We start from the raw sequence: 23,482 nt of genomic DNA on the forward strand, positions 1-23,482 counted from the left end.
TGTAGTCCTTCCACAGTCCGACTATAGCCCCAGTTGACGTCAGCAGCTCCCCATCCCCAATGTAAACAGTGTGAGCGAGTTGCTGCCTTCCTTTCCTGAGGCGCCGGACAGTTTGCCAGAACCTCTTTGGAGCTGATCGATAGTCTTTCTCCATGGCCTCACCAAACTCCTTCATTGCTAAGCTGAGTCCCATTCTGTCCCACTCTGAACTTCAGACAGTTATCCACACCTTCATCTCCTCACGCTTAGACTACTGTAACTCTCTTTTCACATGTCTGAGTAAAACTTTCCTGAACCGTCTACAGGTGGTTCAGAATGCCTGTGCTCGGCTTCTGACCAAGTCCTCCAAACACACCCACATCACTCCGCTTCTCCTCCAGCTTCACTGGCTGCCAGTCAACTTCAGGGTTCATTTCAAGATCTTGGTTCTGGTCTATAGGGCCTTACATGGACGAGCACCATCTTACATTGGTGATCTTCTCAGTCCCTACACCCCCAGCAGGTCCCTGAGGTCCAGTGATCAAAGCCTACTGGTTGTGCAGCAGACCAGGCTAAAGACCAAAGGTAACAGATAATTTGCTGCTGTGGCCCCCAGACTCTGGAGCTCTCTCCCCCAGAGCCTGAGATCAGTGGACTCAGAGGTCTCCTTTAAAAAGAAGCTGAAAACATCAGTTTGTTACTTGTAAAGTGCCTCGTGATTTTTACATTGAGAGGTGCTAAAAAAGAGATTGTTCTCTTCCTTTCTTCCTTTTTAAAAATATGTCTGATGCATCACAATGCTTCACAGGTTAGGAAATAATTCAAGATTAAAATCTTGATCTATACAGAACAAACCAAGTTAGCCTGGAAGCAGCTGTTTGATGCAGTTGATATAAAAATCAGTGAACTTCATCAATAAGCTGAAATAAGCTGTCAGGGTTTCTATGAGGTGATTTGTCAGAGGACAGAGAGAGAACAAAACCTGAAAGACATCACTTTGTTTGACCTTAGATCAGGAGTCAGCTGATTGATGCTGTTCTGCTTCATCCAAGGTGAGTGTGTTTGTGATGCATGTTTCTCCAGGACACCAGAGAGAGATGGGGAAAGGAACCAGATGAGTGTGAGGAGGAGGAACTTCAAGAGATTCTGGTAAATAAACAGGAGAATGAGTGATTTTCAATGCAACTTAATTCTGTCCGCATCTAAAAAAAACGTCACAATAAGAAGTGATGAAACGACTCAAATTACATTGATTACTTAAAATAAACTGTGACTTAAATTGTTCCCTTTGATACATTGACTAATTGTAAATATTAAAAAATAATAATAATAACTAAAAGTTTCTATGAAAAATGTATTTTTCTGTTTGATCTTCATTGCAGTCAGAGGTCCTTCCAAACTCGAAGAAGGCTGAAATCTCAGAGTTTCACTTCTGTGACTTTGACCACAGTGAGCTGGACCTTGTCAAATGTGGCATCAAGATGTACTATGATCTGAAAGTGGTGGACAAGTTTCACATTCCCAGAGAGGTCTGATTATTATTATTATTATTATTATCATTATTATTATTATTATTATTATTATTATTATTATTATTATTATTATTATTATGTTTTTTTGTATATTTGTATGCTTTCACTGAAGTGCCAGAATCAATCCATGCTTCTAAGGCAGTTTCAGGGTTGGTTTATGGAAAGCGTCCTTCTGATGATGTGGGCACTTCCGAGAAGAACAATCTTCTGGATTTCTTGGACTGTTGGGTTTCCAGGAATCTGTTTTGTTCTCTTTTCCAGTCCCTTCTTGATGAGGCCAAGTGCGCCCACTATGACGGGTATTGTTGTTGTCTTCATCCCCCACATTCTTGTGACTTCTATTTCCAGGTCTGTGTACTTTGATAGCTTTTCAAGCTCCTTGGAGGTGACATTTTTTTCAGATGGGATGGTCATGTCAATCATGAGGCAGGTCTTCTCTTCTTTGTTTTTGATGATTATGTCTGGTCTGTTAGCCATGATTTCTCTGTCTGTGTTGATTGGTATGACCCACAACACTGTGATGTTGTTGTTTTCAGTCACTGTTGGTGGTTGGTGTTCATTCCACTTATCTGCAGCTGGTAGATGGAAATGCTTGCAGATCTTCCAGTGGATATAGCTTGCTGCCCTGTCATGTCTGTGGATGTACTCAGTTCTGACTAGCGTGGGGCAGCCTGAGAGAATGTGGTCAATGGTTTCTTCATATTGGCTGCACATTCTACACATGGGGTCTGTTCCATCTTTCATGATCTTGAAAGTTTATCTCTCGCTAAATAGAATATTTACTAAACAATCACAATGCAACCATAGACACATTGCTTGGTGCGTGTGTGTGTGTGTGTGTGTGTGTGTGTGTGTGTGTGTGTGTGTGTGTGTGTGTGTGTGTGTGTGTGTGTGTGTGTGTGTGTGTGTGTGTGTGTGTGTGTGTGTGTGTGTGTGTGTGTGTGTGTGTGTGTGTGTGTGTGTGCTCTGTCTTCTCGATCCCCAGTGAGTCGTGGAGAATGGCTGCTTATACTGAGCCAGGATCTTCTGGAGGTTTCTTCCTGTTAAAAGGGAGTTTTCCTCTCCACTGTCGCTATATGCTTGCCTAGTATGAGGATTGCTGTATAGTCGACTTGATGCAATGTGCTGCATTCCTTATATAGGAAACATTTTTTTCTGATTGGCTTAATGAACTGACCTGAATTGGAATGTTTATTATGTGAAGTGCCTTGAGACGACTCTTGTCGTGATTTGGCGCTATATAAATAAACTTGAATTGAATTGAATTGTGGTGTCATGATCTCGCTGACAGGCTCTGGTCTTGTGCTGCTATCACCAATCCTTCAGTTTCTGCCTTCAGTCCTGCTCTGCGTAGCCACTGATGAGTATGATCTTGTTCTACGTCTGCTTTTTTTTTACTCTCAAGGGGTATTGTCCATGCATTGGTTTTTCCTCCCATGTTTCTCTCATCCTCTTTTGGGCCCATTTCTTTGCCTCCCATTTGGTCCTCTTGGCAAAGCTTGTTACTGTTTTGTTCTCTTTTCTTGCCACATCTGGGGTGCTTAGTTCCTGTGCATATCTTATAGCTTCTTTTGTAACAGAGTACAGCTTCTTTCGAGCTTCATGTTGACAAAAGAGGATCAATAGGGCATCATCTGTTGTTTCAAGGTAGGTTTTCAATGCCATTGTTGTTGTTTTGTTAGCCATCTCAAGTTGGGTAAGTCCTCTGCCTCCAATCTGTCTTGGTAGATACAATCTTTCTACATCCGCTTTTGGGTGGTGCATTCTTTCAGAAGTCAGCAATTTTCTGGTCTTGGTGTCTAGTTTCTTTACTTCTTTAAGTTGCTAGTTGATGATACTAAAATGTTGATGTCTTTGATCTTTTTTGCAGCATTAAGTTCACTCTTGATGACAAGCCTGACTCTTCTGTAGTACTCTTTTGACTTTCTTTCATGGTGGCATGTTGTATTCCAACTCCTTCATTGACCCCAAGATATTTGTATGTATCCTCTTGACTGAGCTCCATTATGACAGTCTCTTGGTCCAATTGTATGTTTGATGTTGATGTGAGTTTTCCCTTTTTGAATGTAGCCTTTGCACATTTGTTAAGTCCAAATTGCATGCAGATGTCATCACTGAAGAGCTTGACTATTTGCAGTAGTCCCTCTTGTTGGTTATCATTTTTTGGCATAGGTCTTCAGGTCATCCATGTAAAAAAGGTGGTTGATCTTCTTACCTTGAACCTCATATCCATGTTCACTGTTGTTTAGCATGGTGCTGAGTGGGGCTAGACATAGACAGAAAAGGAGAGGTGACAGTGAGTCTCCTTGAAAGATACCACACCTCACTTTTATTGGTCTTGTCTTGATGGATCCTTCCTCATAAGTGAGCATCATAGTGGTCCTCCATGATTCTATACTTGTCTTCATGAAGGTGATGAGAGTTGGTGAGATTCTATGAAGTTCCATTACTTTGATGATCCATGAGTGTGGTACACTGTCGAAGGCTTTCCTGTAGTCTATCCATTCTGTACTCAGGTTTTTCTTCTTCCCCTTGCTGTCTTCCAGTATCATCTTGTTGATCAGGAGTTGGTCTTTGCTTCCATAACTACCTCTCTTACAGCCTTTTTGTTCTGGTGGTAGCATGTTGTTGTTGTCGAGGAAGGTGTATGTTCTCTCTGTGATGATACTTGTGAGGATATTGTACATCGTTGGTAAGCATGTGATTGGTCTGTAGTTCTTAGGGTTTTTTGTGTCATTGGTCTTGGGTAGCAGATATGTTAGACCCTGTGTTAGCCAGGTTGGGCTCTTTATTGGTGTTTTAATGATTTCTGTGTATTCTCTTGCAAGATCTTCATGTATGACTTTGAGATGTTTAAGCCAAAAGTTATGTACTTTGTCTTCTCCAGGTGACTTCCAAATATTTGCTTTCTTTAGTGCCAGTATTACTTCTGTCTTGCTGATGTTTGTCCACTCCTGTACTGGTTGGCTCTTCAATCTTTCTGCTTCTCTGTTGCGGGTCCGAAACTGTGGAACGCACTGCCCCTAACCATTAGGGGCTCTCCATTGGTTGCGGTTTTTAAAATGAGGCTGAAAACCTACTTTTACGATCTGGCTTTTAATTCTGTGGGATAGCAATTGCTAATATTTTATATTTTGTAATTCTTAATTGTGGTTTTAATTATGTCTGTGGTGCTATATGTTTTATTGTTTTATTATTTTGTTGTACAGCACATTGGTGGCATGCTCATGCCTGTAAGGTGCTTTATAAATAAAGGCTGATTGATTGACTGATTGATTCTTCTTTGATCCACTGTGCTGCCTCATTGTGGTTTTTCTCTTTTTCCCCAAACATTGCTCCAGAACATCTTTGGTGTGTTCTTGCTATGTTGAGTTTCAAATTCTATCTTACAGTTCTTTTAAAAACACAGAAAAGGTTTATTTACCTGCAATGTTTCGTTTGAGGCTGCAAACATCATCAGGCTGACGCTGATGGTGGCGTCACTTCCTTCGTTTATCCGCGGGCAGCAAAGGACGTGCAGCAAAGGACGTTGTTGCCCTCTGCTGCCCGCTCTACCCTCTCCGATGATGCAGTCCCATGTGCGATCCAACGAGTAAACTTCATCGTCTCTGTTCATGGTCCTACATCCACGTCTCCTTATCTCGATAGCTTCTTTTATCCATCTTTTGTATTTCTGTTGTTCGGTGTTTATGATCCTTGTGTTGTCCCAGTCCATTATATGGTTTTCTCTTGTGCAGTGATCTGTTACGGCTGACTTCTTTATTGTGCTTTCTGCATCTTGTTTTGCTGCTCTTGTGTGTTTTCGACTTGTTTCTTTCTCGCACTCCTTTCTGTGTTCTATTGTCCGTGTATTTAGTTGGCGTCCGGTTTCTCCTATGTATGTTTTATAGCAGAGTTTGCATGGGATTTTGTAAATGACTCCACATTTAAGTCCAGCTGATATTTTGTCTTTTGGGTGTACCAGTCTGTTTCTAACTGTTGTGTATGGTTTTGTTGGTGTGTTTATGGTGTGTTTTTTTCATTGTTGCTCTTATATTTTCTGTCATGCCTTTGATGTATGGTAGGGTTATCACTGGTTTTGGTTCTTGTCTTTCTGGGGATCTGGTTCTTTGCTTTGGTTGTTTTTTTTTCTGTTGCTGTTTGTTGTTTTCCTTTGTTTATTGCCCATGTCGGGTATCCGCAGGTCTTTAAAGTATGCTGTATGTGTTTGTCCTCTTGTTTACGGTCTCTCTCTTCTGTTATTATGTTTGCTCAGTGATATAATGTTCTGATTACTGATATTTTGTGTATGGTAGGGTGTTCTGATGTCCATAATAGATATTGGTCTGTGTGTGTTGGTTTCCTGTATGTGTTTATGTTTAGGGTCCCGTCGGTCTGTCTGGTGATTTTCATATCCATAAATGCTATGCTGCCTTCTGTTTCTGACTCATATGTGAACTTTATGTTGCCTGTGTAACCAATGTTATTTAAGTGTTGTTTTAGTGTTTCTGTTTGTCATTTTGGAATGATTTCCAGTATGTCATCCACGTAGCGTTTCCATAATTTTATTTTGCAGTTTGGGGGGGCAGTGGCTACGGCTTTTTGTTCTCGGTCTTCCATGAAAAACTCGCACAGGGTGGCTGATAACGGGTTACCCACGGCGAAGCCTCCCAGTTGTCTGTATATTGTGTTGTCGTATGTGAAGAAAGTGGAGTTAGCTACCAGTCCTATCAGTTGTGCTATGTCATCTTCTGTGAGGTTTGTTCTTTTGTGTAAAGTCTTGTCCTGTCTGATTCTGTTAACTACTATGTCTATGGTTTTTTGGGGTTGGTATTTTTGTGAACAGGGATGTGACGACGTGTGAGATGAGTATGTCGTTGTCTTCTATTGTAATCTTTTTTAGTTCTTTTGCCAGTTCTATACTATTTTTGCAGTGTTGAGCTGTGTTCCCTAATAACGGGCTGATGATTTAGCTGACTTCTTTTGCCATGTTGAATGTTGGTGTACCTATGCTGTCAACTATTGTTCTAAGTGGGGTGTTTTATTTGTGTATTTTTGGTGTTCCATATATTCTTGGTATTATGTTTGTTGTAAGAATCCAGTGTTTGTACATTTTTTCTGTTATTTTGACATTTTCTTGTAGTGGCTTCAGTAATTTTTTCATATTTTTCTTAATGCTTTCTCTTGGGTCTTTTTAAGTATTTTGTATGTATTTTTGTCCTCTAGCATCTGTTTCACCTGTTGTTTATATTTTTCTCTGTCCATTACCACTGTGGTTCTTCCTTTGTCTGCCGGTAGAATAATTATCTGTTCATTTTTGGATAAAGCTGTCATGGCTGATTGTTCTTCTTTTGTAATATTGCTGTGTTGAATTTGGCTGTTTTTTAATATCCCAACTACATTATTTCTAAGTTCTGCTTTCTTTCCCTCATCTGTGATCTGTTGACATGCTAGTTCTGTTGCTACGAGAAATTCATCGTATTGTATTTTATTTGGTGTGACTGCAAAATTTAAACCTTTTTTTAATGTGCTTTCTTCTGCTTCTGTTAGTTCGTATTGTGAAATGTTACATACCCATGAGCTTTGTGTGGTGTTCTCTTGTTTTTCTTCCCTCTTTTTCTTGTTGATGAGTTAGTTTAACTTCTTTATAAGTCTTTCTTTTACTTTTATGAACTCTTTTTCCTGTTTTTCCATCATGTGTCCTTTAATTAGTTCCTCCGTTTGTTCATCAAGTTTGTAATTCCTTTTTAAGTCCAGGTGTCTTCTTTCCAGTTTGTTTTCCACTTGCTTCTGTTTGGTTATGACGTTTCTTATCCTTTCTTTGAGCAGTGCTCTCTGTGCTCTTTCCATTATGTTCTGTGCTGTCTTGGATTGGTGTTTTCAGCTGTAGGCTTGCTGGTGTGATGTTTTCGTTCCGACATCTTAAATTGAAGCAAAGGTGGTTTCTAAGACGTGTGCGTTTTTGATGTAATCGTTCCAAAAGGCGGAAGTCCTTCGTTCCTTGTTGTCCGTATTTTTCTTTAAACATCTTTGTTGTGTTCTTGCTGTGTTTAGTTTCAAATTCCAGCTTTCAGTTCATTTTAAAACACAGAAAAGGTTTACTTACCTGCAATGTTACGTTTGCGGCTGCAAACATCATCAGGCTGACGCAGATGGTGGCGTCACTTCCTTCGTTTATTTGCGGGCAGCAGAGGACGTTGTCGCCCTCTGCTGCCCGCTCTCCCCTCTCTGCTTTAAAAACCTGCGGATACCCGATATGGGCAATAAACAAAGGAAAGCAACAAACAACAACAGAAAAAAAAAACAACCAAAGCAAAGAACCAGAAACCCAGAAAGACAAGAACAAAACCAGTGATAACCTTACTATACATCAAATGCATAATAGAAAAAATAAGAGCAACAATGAAAAAACACAACATAAACACACCAACGAAACCATACACAACAGTTAGAAACAGACTAGTACACCCAAAAGACAAGATACCAGCTGGACTTAAATGTGGAGTCATTTATGAAATCCCATGCAAACTCTGCAATAAAACATACATAGGAGAAACCGGACGCCAACTCAACACACGAACAATAGAACATAGAAAGGAGTGCGAGAAAGAGGCAAGTAGAAAACACACAAGAGCAGCAAAACAAGAAGCAGAAAGCACAATAAAGAAGTCAACCGTAACAGATCACTGCACAAGAGAAAACCATATAATGGACTGGGACAACACAAGGATCATAAACACCGAACAACAGAAATACAAAAGATGGATTAAAGAAGCTATCGAGATAAGGAGACGTGGATGTGGGACTATGAACAGAGACGATGGAGTTTACTCGTTGGATCGCGCATGGGACTGCATCATCGGAGAGGGGAGAGCGGGCAGCAGAGGGCAACAACGTCTTCTGCTGCCCGTGGATAAACGAACACCACCATCGGCGTCAGAATGATGATGTTTGCAGCCGCAAACGAAACGTTGCAGGTAAATAAACCTTTTCTGTGTTTTTAAAAAGAACTGTAAGATGGAATTGCTCCAGAACTCTTCAACTTTTTCCAGAGATGGTAGTTCTTTGATTTCTATCTGTTTCTTGTCAAGTTCTCTGTAGAACTTCTTTGGGTCAACTTTGAAAACATGGTTGTGTCTGAAGTGTTTACTTCTCTTTTCATATCTTCTGATTCTTTGTGCCTTGGCCTGTATCTGTTGTTTGAGCTTTTCTTTATCTTCCACAATGTCAGTTGTGTCCTGGATGTCATACCTCTTCTTCATTTGCCTCTCTTTTCTTTTATTAGTAATGTTACCTTTTTCAATTTCTGTGAGTAGATCTTTTCTCTTTTTGAGATTGTCCTTCTCGATGTCTGCCTTCCATTTGGGCTGTTTTCTTTTTCCTTGTTTTTTTATTTTCTTGGCACAACTCAGGTCTGTGATTACTGTAGCTGCTGCATAACATATTTCATTAAATAATGTGAGGTCCATTGATATAGAGTAGTCTTGTTTGGTGTCTTGTATTGCTCTGTTGGCTAGGCTGATGGGGTTCTTGATATTTTTGTTGCTATATATCTTAGGCAGCTTGTCTCGATTCTCCAGCCCTTGGAGCTTTGCTTCCATCCATTTCTGGAGTATGCTGTCTCAGACTTTTTCAAAGTCTGTGTGTTTTTCATATGTTCTGTTGGTACCCTCTTCAGTCACTCCATCTACTTCTTGCTGTTGAGGTTGGTCTCCTTCATTCCTGATTTTATATTCCTGTTCTTCATGTCTGCCGTCTTCCACTGTGTTTTCATTTTCTTCTACAGTAAGTCTGACCTTTCTCCTAATAGCTTCCACCTATGCATCTGTAAGTCTTTTCTGTTTGATGATGTCCCTTCTTACATTGGACAGTTTGTTGGGGTCCATGTTGGGTCTTGATGTGGGGTTTGCATTTCTCCATAGAGTAAAGGTTTGTTTAGTGTTGCTCTCTCCTGATGGTTTTAGTTGAGCTGTGATGTACGCTTCCATAACTTGTTTATACTCCTCCCTAGTCCATTTCTTCCTTTTACTTTCGTTTTCATTTGTGGTAAGTTTTACATCATGGGCGGCTGGTTGAAGGATAACTTCGCACAGCCGGTCCACAGATGCCTGGGGGTGGGTGGAGTTTGTTCCAGTAGCACACTTTTCACCATCAGCCTGGTCCCCTGCTGAATGGCGCGCTCATTGTTGAACCGCGTGACAAGCGATGCGGTATGGTTTTCTGATTGTTTGACTCATCATAGTGAGATGTTGTCAGAGCCCAATTAGCCGAGACATGACTGGATTGTCATGCTTACGTTGCCCGTCCTGCACGATGTGGAGGTGGGGGTTGAACTTTGCAGGACTTATTATTATTATTATTATTATTATTATTATTATTATTATTATTATTATTATTATTAATCAAGTAGCATAATTTTCATCTTTTCATGTTTACAAAATTAAAAGTAAAATTTTAAATCAAAACCATTAAGCCCTAGTGTCCCCCAGGTGGGGGACCCTGTGACGTTAGTCCCTTAACAGGCCCAAACCAACCCTGACACTACAGAAGAAATAGTAATATTTCCCATCAAATTAATCAGCAAACCAAGCCCTACAAGGCTATCTAAACTATTTTTACCATTAAATTGCATTTTTTTACCATTTTTTGAGGAATAGGCTTCAAAATAGGCCTAGGGCTTAAGGAAAAGGCCAAGCAGTGCTCACTGCAGAACACATGGGTGGGGCTGACTCTGGTGCAGCTCCCCCTTTGTGGTCCTGCAGCGAGCACTCTCTCGAAACAGTTGATGGCCTGTTTCCCCACAGTTAAAAAAGACATTCACGTCTTGCATGAAGAGTCAAAGCTCAAGTGTGTGAAATTTCAAACACGTCAAAATAACAAAAACTAACTGAAATTCTTGTTTTGGGTCAGAGAAAATATTTGTTTACAAAGGGTTAAAATGTTAAGTTGTCCTTTGACATTGCAAGTTGAGCCATGCACCATGCACCATGCACGTTATCAAATCAATTTCCCAAATCCATCATAGCCTTGAAATAACTAAAGTGTACCATACTGAATTTAAAACAAAACCAAAGCATATTTCACCCTTAGAATACAGTATCAAAATTTAATACTATATATATATATATATATATATATATATATATATATATATATATGTATATATGTATATAAAGATAAAGATAAAAACATTTAAATAAAATTCTATTCTAACAGATTGATGATGCAACATAGAGTCCATGCTTTTTTCTTTTTTTTTTTTTTTTTTTTTTTTGCTTTTGGAGCATGCATTCTTACTCTGGTTCTAACAATATTATTATTGTTTGGTTATTTTTTTCAGGTCTTGGTGAGATTTATGTACTCTGTCAGTAAAGGCTACAGGAGGATCACGTACCACAATTGGAGACACGGATTTAACGTTGGACAGACCATGTTCACCCTGCTTATGGTTACTCACATCACTTTGACTCCCTCCTCCTTCTCCCTTCATTCTCCTTTTCTCTCAACGTTTTTACCAGTCCTTCACCTCGTGCTTTACCTCCTCCTCTTCTGCTAGGTTTTCATTTAAACCATTGCTCATTTTTTCTCTCTGATTCAACGTGATAAAAATCTCCTCTACTTCCCACCCCCTGTATCATTCTTCAGAATGTAATGCAAACAGCACGCATGATTTAATGTGTGTCTGTGCTTTGGAGCAAGAGAAAATAGTAAATGTTAGAAGAAATGAAGCGTCTGTAAATTACTCGGTGTTGTCATTATTGTCTACTCACAGAACCAATAGAAAATACCTCATTTGTAATTGTATTGGTTTATGTTGTGTTACCTAGTCCTGGATGGGTATATTCACATCTTCTCCTCTCACGCTGACTGTCTTTCTCAGACAGGTGATCTGAAGCGTTACTACACTGACCTGGAGTGCATGGCCATGGTGACTGCTGGCTTCTGTCATGACATTGATCACAGAGGAACCAACAACCTCTACCAGATGAAGTAAGAGAAAACAGAAACGACAGTAAAGAAACATCATGGTGGTGTTCATTACCTGAAGAGTGACATAAATTACTTTGGATTTGATCTTATACACCTATAGGTTCACCTTTTCAATAAAAAAAGGAAAAGCAAGAACTACTAGATACATTGCAAATAAATTAATAAATAAAATGATGGCTGAAGCTGCGTTAGAACTGAAGTGAAGCTGGAACTGAGCAAAAATGTCCTTAAAATTAGTCCCCGCCCACTTGCTTACTATGTCTACCAGTGTTCCATCTCTTTTTTGTTTAGGAACAAGAAACAGCAAAAACCTTTACCATTTTTAATGCTGCCAGTAGAAAAAAAAGCCTTCTGCTAATCATTTAGGATAGTGCAGGTGAACAGGTACTACTGTCAAAGTAGAAGAAGAAGACAACCTTTTATATTGCACCTCTCAAGATAAAACCCACAAGGCACTTCACAAAAACAAAAAATATATAAAGTATAAAAATATTTCTAAAATTGTTAAAAAATATGTTTAAAAGGAGAAAAGAAAAATAATTAGGGAAAGGAAGAGATAAAATGAATAGGATAGAGGGAAATCAATGGATCCCAGGAAAGGTGCAATAAGAACATAATAAGGAGACGGGGGTGGTGAAGGTCACACCAAAGTCAGTCTGAACAAGTGAGTCTTCAGCTGCTTTTTAAAGGAGACCACTGAGTCCACTGATCTCAGGCTCAGGGGGATAGAGCTCCAGAGTCTGGGGGCCACGGCAGCAAATGGCCTGTCACCTTTGGTCTTTAGCCTGGTGCGTTGCACAACCAGTAGGCTTTGATCACTGGACCTCAGGGACCTGCTGGGGGTGTAGGGACTGAGAAGATCACCAACATATGATGGTGCTCGTCCATGTAAGGTCCTATAGACCAGAACCAGGATCTTGAAGGGAACCCTGAAGTTAACTAGCAGCCAGTGAAGCTGGAGGAGAAGCGGGGTGATGTGGGTGTGTTTGGAGGACTTGGTCAGAAGACGGTTCAGGGAGGTTTTGCTCAGACGCATGAGGAGATGGAGGTGCGGATAACAGTCTCAAGTTCAGAGTGGTACAGAATGGGACTCAGCTTAGCAATGTTCCTGAGATGGAAGCAACAGGTGATATTTTATTTTATCAGCTAACATGGAGCAGTTTATTATTAAATTAACACGAGTCAACACAGAAAACTTATCTGGATTGTTTTTCTTTAAGATGGTTAAACTATTAAGTTGCAGACTACAGCAATCTATGAAATTAAGTCAAATAAAAAATAATACCAACAAGCGGCCAGAAAATATACAGGCGTACCCAAAGCTATAATGACCCAGTTTCTTCATCAGCGTCTCTGAGCCTTTTTGATCAATAGCTGTTGCTCCCTCTGTGCTGCATACAGACGGCCTGACATCAGCTCTTTAGGTGAAAATATTGCGACATGTTAGGAGCATCAGTTATTTGTTACTGACCGGGTACACCTCCAGCTGCACAGGTCCACCTGCTGATGGATGAGCTAATGACTTACCATTAGCAGTGGACACACCAGGCCAGACCCCCTGGGGTTTAACATGCATGATTTATCACATCAAAACCTCCCATCAGGCTGTGTGTTTGTGTGTTTCCAGGTCTGGTAATCCCCTCGCAAAGCTTCATGGCTCCTCTATCCTGGAGAGACACCATCTGGAGTTTGGCAAGACTTTGCTGAGGGATGAGGTGGGTTGAGCTACGAACACACAGGCAGGGCAGGGCACAGCAAGGGCAGTTGTGATGCAAGGCAGCATCACAGAGAAATATGAGCAGTTAATTTTACCAGCAAGTCTAAAAATATTTGTTCAGTATTTACTGATCAAGTACATTTTTCATCTTTCCCCTAAAAACCCAACCTCTGTTAATTTTCTTTGCCGTTTATGAAAATATTTGTGCTTAAACTCTTTACAAAACGCTTCCTAAAAGTACTTAATTTAATGCTTTCTTTATGTTTAAAATAAAAGGATGTGTCCCTTTTGATTGCTCACCTTCTCCTCAGTCGAACTGCTTTCTTAAAGTGTAACTCCAAGTGACATTTTGTCTTTTTTCTTGTGCTTCAGGCATTAAACATTTATCAGAATCTGAACCGTCGTCAGCACGACATCGTCATCCACCTCATGGACATTGCAATAATTGCCACCGACTTGGCTCTCTACTTCAAGTCAGTATAACAAAAATGGTTTCAGTCTTTTTTTGATTCAACAATCTTGTTCTAAAATGTGAGGTTGGAACATTGAAACAAGCAGGCAGAAACAAACAAACAAAATAAAAACTTCTGATAGATCCCATGAACACATCAGCTCAAACATCCAGAGACAGAAATCTTAAAGTAATCCAAGTAATCAGGACCAAGAAGCAGAATCTTAGTTGACTTTTGGGAAACATTGATTGATAAAAAAAAATATATATATATATATATATATATATATATATATATATATATATATATATATATATATATATATATATATATATATGTGTGTGTGTGTGTGTATATATATATATATATATATATATATATATATATATATATATATATATATATATATATATATATATATATAAAACAAGATTCTCAATTTTGACAATCAGAGATGACACATATCTTTATACTGTTACTAACTGGGTAAACCAGGAGGTGGCAGTAATGCAGTTTGATTGATGCCAGCTGCAGTTAGATGCCAAAGAAGAAGAAGGAAAGCGAGTTGATAGAGAATGAAGAATAGCTGCGATGTGTGATGGAAATTTGTAACAAAGAAAAAGAACAAAAAAAAAAAAAACTAGGAACACAGCTACGGACTACCAAAATTACCCAAAGTGGAACTCTAAATATTGAGAGAAAGATTTGAGATTTCATATAAGAACGCTGCTTCTTGAACTTTTATTTAATTCTCTGAATGGCAAACATTAGACATCATCCCGCAAGTGCTGCTGAGCGCTAATGCTACAACTCCAAACTGCATTCAATAAAAAAATATTGACCGAAACATAATTCAAACTTATGTGCTCAAACAATTGCTCACAGTGCTCATGTAACATTTACTCTAAGTATATTTTCTTTTCTTTTCATTTTTTATTTTTTTACTTTTAGGTTATTTGCAAAATGTAAGGATCTGCTCCACACTCTTCCACATAAGTACTGCCTCCGCTTTTCTTTGCCTTTAGCTCGGCTCATTCCCTTTGCAGCTGTGTCATGTTGTTGTGGACCTTGCCCGGCTTTGGAAAACCAATTAAAAAAGTCTTCTGTGATATCCGAGCTGGGTGTCTAGAGTGATTTGTACAACCCCCAATAGTGGTGCTTAGTTCCTTTTTTGGGAAACAAAACTACAACTTTGTGACGAGCAAAGTGAGTCAGATCCATGGACACCCATGTAAAATGCATGCTTGCTTGTCTAGGGCTAACTCCCAGAATGCATTGTGTTACATCAATCTATTTTTAGCTATTGTAAAACTAATGGTGTTGTCCAGAGCTCAGCACAAACAGGTTTCCAAACTTTTCAACAAATAAAAAATAATGTTGGATTTATTATCTATTAAGTCAGTGAAGCAAATAATTCAAGTAAGGTTTTCTTCACATTTAATCTGCACAAAGATACAAACAGCAGAGAAAAAACTAAACCAAGCACAATACCTGGGATCATCAGGAGGGCCAATGTTATCTCCTGCAACAGCATTTGAAAGTTTTACAGCTGACTGGAAGAAAATAGTATGTCATAGTTTAAGCTCCTCACTCTTCATTACAATTTTGTAGCATCACAGTTTGTTAAAATGTGAATCTGTTTTGTTTTTTAATCAACGGGTCTGTCAGAAATATCTAAATCTGAGTTGCCTTAAGCAAACCTTTCAAAGTTATTTAAAGTTTATTATTGCTTTTCAAATTTTTGTTTCAAAATACCCAATGATTTAACCATTTTAAAGTAATAATATTTACCTTTTTATCTAAACACCTCGGTTATTTGTTCATGCATTAATATTTAGAAATTTGTGCTTTAATGTTTGTTTCTCTGCAGGAAGAGGACAATGTTCCAGAAGATTGTGGACCAGTCTAAGACCTACGAGAACTGGAACGACTGGACTAAATACATGATGCTCGAGACCACTCGCAAAGAGATAGTGATGTAGGTAGAAATGCACACAGCTTCCAAAGCAGAGTCAGAAACAGATAACTCAGTCGCGTGCTGCGTTCTCAGGGCCATGATGATGACAGCCTGCGATCTTTCCGCCATTGCCAAACCATGGGAGATCCAGAGTAAGGTATATGTCCACATAAAAACAAGGTCTCATAGGTATTCTAGTCTTACGTGTGTATATTTATAGAAATAACACACACACACACACACACACACACACACACACACACACACACACACACACGCGTAGAGGCCCTGTGAAACGCAAAGATAAAGAAGGCAGCAAATAGTATTTTGTCATTTAAATTTTTATCTGCAGTGCTCAGCAGAGGATTTTGATGGCCTCATGCATCAAAACCACCCTGCTGCTTTTTTATTCTCTTCATCACCACCTGACTCAGCATCTTATTCTAGTGAAATGTGTAATGAATACATTATCATCAAGTCTATAAGCATTCCTATATCGACATTAACAGCAAGCATGTCTGCCTGCTCAACACCCAGATAGGTGAGCATTTATTACTGCCGAGCTCCCTGTCCGATCTCCATGAGACCGTGTGTGTGTGTGTGTGTGTGTGTGTGTGTGTGTGTGTGTATGTGTGTGTGTGTGTGTGTGTGTGTGTGATAAAACCTCCGTAATTTTGGGGTTTCCATCCAGCTAATGTCTATAAGAGTGGGAGTGGGGGCTCCATGGCAGAGAATGGAGGCTTCCCCATTGGTGTGTATGTTGACTACTTTTGGGGAAGCCCATCACACTTTAAGGTGAGCTGGGCCCCCTTTAGCTCCCCCATATTCTGAACCCTGTCTTAAACACAATCAAGTGCAGAGTGAAATGTTACAACCGAGAGTTTAAACAGATTGGGGATATTTCCCAGTCTAGAATAAAACCTTGGGGTCCTGCCGGAGGAGCTGGTGGACAAGGCCGGGGAGAGGACGGCCTGGAGCTCCCTAATTGGGATGCTGCCCCCGCGACCCGGACCCGGATAAGCGGAGGAAGACGAAGACGAAGACGAATAAAACACATTTGGTGATGTTGTTGAGCAGAAATGTGATATCAGAACTTAATTTAGTCCTAATGGTTCCTACTGCGAACCAGATGCTTATTAACGTTCAACATTTTGATAAAATAGATCAAAACCTGCATAAGGATCACCCTCACGGGGTTTAATAACTGAGGGCGGGGTCTGTGATGCACCCAGGGAAACACTAGAGATACTCTGTTCTGAGTGAGATACACTGCTGACATTTTAATGGGCAATTCTTTCTACTTTTTTGTCCAGTTCTGGAAGAAAAGCACATGGAGTCGCTGTGCCGCCATCGAGGCAGTTGTTCTCTCAAAACTGACTTGATGACTAACTCCTTCAAAACGGAGCTTCTCTATTCTGAATAGAGAATTAGCACATTATTAACCTGATCTCACACTGCTCCGTTTTTGGCTTGTGAGGGAGGACAAAACAGGCTTTCATTTGATCGAGCCACAAAGCTTGAAACTCATGTGATTCATCAATACCACTCATTTGTGGGACATTATAATAGCTTTATAGGATGACGGATGTAAGGAATCTGTTGTAACCTATTCTCTATAGGAGGTTTTTTTTTTACATTGCAGTGCATAAATCTTAGGTTTCTGGATTGAATTGAGGTTTCATCTTAAATCTCGGATTGTTCTCTAGGTGGCACTCTCTGTGGCTGCTGAGTTCTGGGAGCAGGGTGACCTGGAGAGGACGGTTCTGGAGCAGCAACCCATCGTAAGATCTCTACAAGAATCCAGAATAACTTATTAAAACTCATGTTGCTCATTAAAATTATTCCTAAAATAGAGTTCATTTAGTTTGTATTGTGACGAATAAAAACCCTCTGTTTCTGCAAACCAGTTCTACAATTACATTTTTTTAAATATTAAATACCAGTAATAAAGTCTCTCTGGGCTTTCAATTTAGGATCTTGAGAAGAAAAGTACATAACGAGTACATAGAACAAGAGGCAGAGACGTAGGTGGAAGACGAAATGAAAAAACAGATAAAATTCCCTGGGGTGGTAGTGTTGAGCAGAGCACAAGTCATTATGTGGAGCACTGATTCAGAAAGATCGGTCGCTGTGGCCTTGACCCGGCTGACCATTCCCTCCCTGCCGCCCTGCATCTGGCTTCATCTCATTCCCTCACGTCCTTGAGACACTCGAAGTGCAAGAGGATTGTCCTGCACTTTTTTCACCTCTGAATTTAATCGTGTCTTTCAGCAGGGAAAACTTTTCATTTTGATCAGTTGTGCTTTTTCAGCGGTGGAATCTGTGACTCACTGCAGAGAGGTTGTCGAGGCATGTGGGTGGGCAGTTTCACTTGTGGACAGCATGAGTTTTTCATAGAAGCCCATAGTCGAGTGTGTTGTTCGTACGTGTTCTAGGTACTGGTTGAATGCACCTTCAAAACTATGTTGAATTTCTTTTACATTTTCCTTTACTGGAAAACAGACTAAATCTAGATTTAGAGTTTAGTTTTTAACAGAAAATCACACAAAAGCTGAACATTAACTGATATTTTGAAATGTGTACAGATTCTTCATGGAGTTCTGAATATTTTTGTTTGTTTTTGTTTCCATCTTTGATTTACATTGAGAATTACAAATATTTTTTCTCCGTACATTTTTTAGGGGTACTGCCCACACTTTCTACAGTCATGCATTCTACAAATGTATAATCCCCACACTGTAAAGGTGGCTAGGGCTTTCACTCCTTACAGAAAGTTATCGGCTAAACACAAACTTCCAATTGTTTTATTCTGGATTTAGAATACGTAAAGATTAGCTGCTTCTGTAGCTGCAGCCAGGATTATATTTTAGCTTCACAGTAATCAACAGATATGTAGAGATTTAGTAATTTGCTTTAACGATAACTCTTCTTTTTTTCAGCCCATGATGGACAGAAACAAAGCAGATGAGCTGCCGAAGCTACAGTGTGGTTTCATCGACTTTGTCTGCACTTTTGTGTACAAGGTCAGACTTAAACTAGTCAAACTTAAACCAAACAGCAGTTTTAAAGATTTGCCATTAATAATGTGCTTTAATAATTAAATTATTGCAGGCTTTTTGCATCCTCTGAAATTTTTAATTGCAATTTAATTATTGTTCACCGTTTAGACACAGGAAACCACATTTATTTCTTGTTTTATTTTCCTCCCCTCAGGAGTTTAGCCGTTTTCACCAAGAGATCACCCCCATGCTGGATCGTCTCTTGAACAACAGGAAAGAGTGGAATGCCTTGAAGGAGCAGCATGAGGCCAAACTGGCAACCATTGAAGCAGCCAAGAAAGCCAAAGAGGAGGCTGCTCAGAAAGCTGCAGCAGCCAAACAAGGTAGGAGGCTTTCAGATCAACACACACACACACACACACACACACACACACACACACACACACACACACACACACACACACACACACACAAGAAATAAATGGCACATGAAGTTATTTTTCTTCTCTTTTTCTGATATAAATGTCAAATGTTTGAGATACCTCTGAGTGAAAATGTCTCGGCTGTAACCAGAACATGTAATACAGCTCACCTCATATCATAAAAGTAATTTATTTTCTTTCTTTCCCCTTCTTGTTTTTTCCCCTCCTCCTAGCAGCAAGTGCATCCCAGTCAAAGACTTGTGTTCTCAGTTAGAGGTACCACGGGAGAACCCTCTACGCTCGCTGCATGATTGTGGTCGATAGCATGGAGTCTTTTTAATCTTTGGTGAGAGTTTTGGGCTCACACCTGAAAAATCCATCTTCCTGAAAGGTCAATTCTTCTTTCAGTAACTTGTCTCTGTCAGGTGCAAATAGAAACTTTTCAAATCAGCTTATTTGTCTCTACCGCTTTCCCTCTGCACCATTTCTTCCCTTGTGGGTTGTTTTCTCTTTATCTGCACAGAGCTTTGTCGTGTGTTCAGGCATTTTTTGAGGATCACAGCATCTGCGAGTCAGCTAGCAAAAAGTGTTTTGCACTTCTAAAAATCCCCCACAAAGGGAAAGAAACAGATCTCTAAAGCAGACTTTTCTGTTTACCTATAATCTAATGCAGTGCTTCATTATGAGCTTGATAGAGTTGATTATGGAGCTGTAATGCCACTAACTGACTCAACAACATAGAGAAAAGTGCTCCTGAAGTCCAGTTCAAATGTTTGTTTGAATTACTTACACGCTGTTGTATTTGCTGTGTGGACGTGGTTTTCTTATTTATTTGTTTACAACCTGCAAAAAATAAAATAAAATGAAAATACAGAATCGCTTGTGACGAGGAATCCAACCAAGAGCATTATTCAAATTTTCAGTTTACTGCAATAATCTTTGAAGTCTGCATCTTTAAATGTTCTTATAGGACTTTGGAGTTTTTTGACATTGTACTGCACTGTACAGATATGATGCATCATGTAGTAAATATGCATTTTATCCACATTGAATGTATGCAAAATGAGAATGTAAAGCCATTTTCAAGTTGAGAATAATCGTCTGTAGTGGCTTTGAGTTCATGACAGCTGTTTGGTCTGCTGCTGAGACAACAGCTTGTTGAGTAAAATACACCCAACTGCAGAGATTTGATGTTTTGGATCTTTTTGTATGTTAGAATATGGCAGCAAATGTTTTACTTTGTTTAGCACAAAGAGCTCATTTGTCGGTCGCAAATAATATTTCTACTCCTACAGATAACTCCCAACCAAGGGGCCATTGTGGTCTTTTTTTTTTTTTTTGAAGCCAAAAAGTGGCTAAAATTGCAGTTCCACCCTCATCCACTAGGTGCTGGTACCAGAAGTGAGCAAATCCTCATGACTCCCATGTTAAAAATGCCAATTTCACAGCAGAAATAAACATGATTATAGCCTGGTCACAAAATCATATTTTAGGTTTAATAGATCTAGTTTACATTCATGACAATTCTAAGGGGAGTGAATAGTTTTGTAACTTTTCTGTTTAAGTGTAATTAAATGCTTAAAGTTCTGAATAATTAATGAGCATCAGAGCCACTTGACTTTAGATCTAGCTCTGGGGAGAGGCCTCAGACTCATGTTAAAAGATGTTTGGTCATTTTGACTCTCTGAACTTTAGTTGTGTTCTCTGTGTGTTGGTGTTTGGATGTTAATCATGGAATTATTTGGACAAAGAGGGCAAGCTGTGGTTATTAACTGCACTAACAGACCATCCAAGCAGTTTCTGCTTCTTTTTTATCAGTAAGTAAAACTATATTTCTGTACTTTATTTTGCTGGTTGAATGGGGGGAAATGCTGTGTCATTTAACTGTTTGGTCAAACATGTTAGTGGGGCTGGATAAGAAACTTGAGTGGATGCCCGTCTTCTGTCTCTTGTCCAGTGTTGGGAACGTTACTTTAAAAAAGTAATTAGTTATAGTTACTGATTACTTTGTCAAAAAGTAACTCAGTTACTAACTGAGTTACAAGATCATAAAAGTAACTAATTACCAACAAAAATAACTAATTAGTTACTTTTTTCATTAAAGAATGCAAGAATTACTACAATAGTGAAATATAAATGAGTAATGACTGGAGCATAATAAAATGTCCAAATGTTTTTATAAACCTGAATAATTTAAATAAATAAGCACTTAACAGGAGGAACTACTAACAGGAACATTACACTTATCTAGATTATTAAAAGGTCACTGTGTGATATTTAACAAGACCCCAATCAGCTAAAATTTAAAATTGCAAATAGAAACACCTGTAAAGGTTCCCGAGCCTTTAAATGGTATCTCGGTCTAGTTAAATTACAGAAATAAATGTAATTTTGCACAGTATTCTAATTTTTCCAGCTTCACATAATTGTGTGTTTTTAGCAGCATTTCTGTTGCTGCTAATCTAGTAATGGTTAAATAAATAATTAAAATAGTTTAAAATGACACTAGAAGAGGCACAAGCCCTGATGGAGGACTTACTTTTACTAACGTGGGTCAGACCCAACCACAGAAGAGCTGAAGCTGGGTGGTAAACACACGCAGGTAGTTCTAATAACACCTGAACTCCATGCCGTCTGAGACCGATGCATCAGTGTTACAGCGGGACTAAAGACATGATCAGGAACAGGTTACAGCTGGATGATCTAGGAAGGTAGAAAATAAGGACGTCTGAGTGGTGAACAGGAGAGCGGACCTTCGGGACGTCCCGCTGTCACGCCAAGAAAGGATGAGCTTCAGTCAAATACAGTAGATATTCAGACGTAGATACCGTAAATCCTCTAATACAGGCCGGTATTGAATTAAAGGCCGGGTCTCCAATTATGGCCGGTGTCGGAGTCGGTGGAGGAGAATAAAGGCCGGTCTCTTATTGTGGCCGGGTGGAATGTGGTAACAAGCAAGTACGGGGGCGGTTGTGTCATCGTCTCACTTTTGATTTGCCAGTGATAGACCGCGAGGGTAACTTTGTGCAGAGACAAGAGGAGGCTGTGCCAGAGGCGATCGTTCATGTGGGTTAATTTCCTTTAAAGATTTCTGTCTTTTATTTGCGCCTGATGTGTTTCGCTGCATGCTGTGGAGCGGGGCGCATCACCTTGTCCTCCGGTGACGCACCGATCACGTGGCCACCAAGCAGCGAGCACTCCGCTGTTTTTGCGGTCGGTAGATCTGCCTCCTGAGCACGGCCACAGTAACAATTAGGTGTCGCCACATTTAACACGCGATCGTTCATGTCGGTTCATTTCCTTTGATGTTTTCTGTCTTTTATTTGCGCCTGATGCGTTTGGCTGTGGAGCAGGGCGCATCACCTTGTCATCCAGTGATGCACCGATCACGCGGCCACCAAGCAGCGTGCACTCCGCTGTTTTTGCGGTCGGTAGATCTTTTAGAAGTACAGTTCAAAGGTAACTCATAAGGTGAATATATATGAACCCAGGTAGCAGTTTTTCTTTAGGTTTGAGAGGAGATGCAGGAAGATAATAAACAGACAGGACAGAAAAATAGTCAAATAAAAACAAGTTAGTTTTTGTACCTGGTGGTTGCAACAAACAGACACCATTGAAGGTAATCAGAAGTGAGGAACAGAAAATGAAATGATTATTTTAATGTTTAGAGCAGCAGGAACTCCCAAGAGGCTGCAGGCGCATCAGTGAGTTTGCGGCTGCTGCGCAGGGGAGGGGGGAGAGGGCTGAAGCAGAAACTACCGTTGTTAAAAGAAATGTGTTTAACTTTGAAAATGTGGGCGCAATTTTAATTGTCAAAAACTCCAACGAACCATTACTTCATTTTGCTCAAATAGAAATAGAGGCCTGCCTCTAATACTGGCCCTCCTTCCAATAAAGGCCTGGAGCTTGATGAGCTTCAGTCTAATACAGGCCCGGGCCTGTATTAGAGGATTTACGGTATTCATCACGTCTTCCTCGTTCTTCACCGCCGTGATGCTCTTGGATGAAAACATCTGCCGCTTTAGCTCCTGATCAGCTGATGACAGCTTCAACACACCGCGCTGCTTAACGCACGCATTTCCTTATCAGTAAAAGAAACAACGTTTTGGTAAAAGAAGACGTAATTAATTAGTTTGCTTGTTACTGAAAGAAATATGTTTTATTAACGTGGTTATTTTATACGGAGTTATTCCCATCACTGCTTTGTTGTGTCTATAGCATGCATTGATTGAGACGGTGAGGGTCTCCGCCCACCCGGCCAATCATCATCGTGTTTGTAAGCACGTTACCGACACCTCTCTCTCCCTGGCTGCAGCTGAAGTGTGGCGGTCAGAAAGCCTCACACTGTTGCTCAACATTCGACAAGCACATAGTAACGCACAACCTTCCGTACCCAGTAACGGCAACGGCATTGCAACGGCGGGAAAAGTAATTAATTAGATTATTCCGCTACCT

The 23,482-nt window shown here is 39.8% G+C and overlaps 1 protein-coding gene across 2 annotated transcripts in view; it reads left to right on the plus strand.

Moving 5' to 3' along the window:
* The window catches only part of pde6a (phosphodiesterase 6A, cGMP-specific, rod, alpha), a 48,910-nt gene extending 29,007 nt beyond the window's left edge, over positions 1–19,903 (plus strand). Inside the window, exons 13-24 of one of the 2 annotated variants that reach the window (XM_054739377.2) lie at positions 1,063–1,128; positions 1,362–1,508; positions 10,831–10,938; positions 11,371–11,480; positions 13,108–13,195; positions 13,570–13,670; positions 15,520–15,627; positions 15,700–15,763; positions 17,313–17,387; positions 18,546–18,629; positions 18,820–18,988; positions 19,261–19,903. In XM_054739377.2, coding sequence (XP_054595352.2) covers positions 1,063–1,128; positions 1,362–1,508; positions 10,831–10,938; positions 11,371–11,480; positions 13,108–13,195; positions 13,570–13,670; positions 15,520–15,627; positions 15,700–15,763; positions 17,313–17,387; positions 18,546–18,629; positions 18,820–18,988; positions 19,261–19,301 — 1,161 coding nt within the window. In that variant the 3' untranslated portion in view covers positions 19,302–19,903. The remainder of the gene's footprint in view (positions 1–1,062; positions 1,129–1,361; positions 1,509–10,830; positions 10,939–11,370; positions 11,481–13,107; positions 13,196–13,569; positions 13,671–15,519; positions 15,628–15,699; positions 15,764–17,312; positions 17,388–18,545; positions 18,630–18,819; positions 18,989–19,260) is intronic. The other variant, XM_015951855.3, reaches the window with a different exon arrangement.
* Positions 19,904–23,482: the final 3,579 nt, after the last annotated feature.

The sequence above is a fragment of the Nothobranchius furzeri genome, chromosome 1 (genome assembly GCF_043380555.1).
Source record: "Nothobranchius furzeri strain GRZ-AD chromosome 1, NfurGRZ-RIMD1, whole genome shotgun sequence".
NCBI lineage: Eukaryota > Metazoa > Chordata > Actinopteri > Cyprinodontiformes > Nothobranchiidae > Nothobranchius > Nothobranchius furzeri.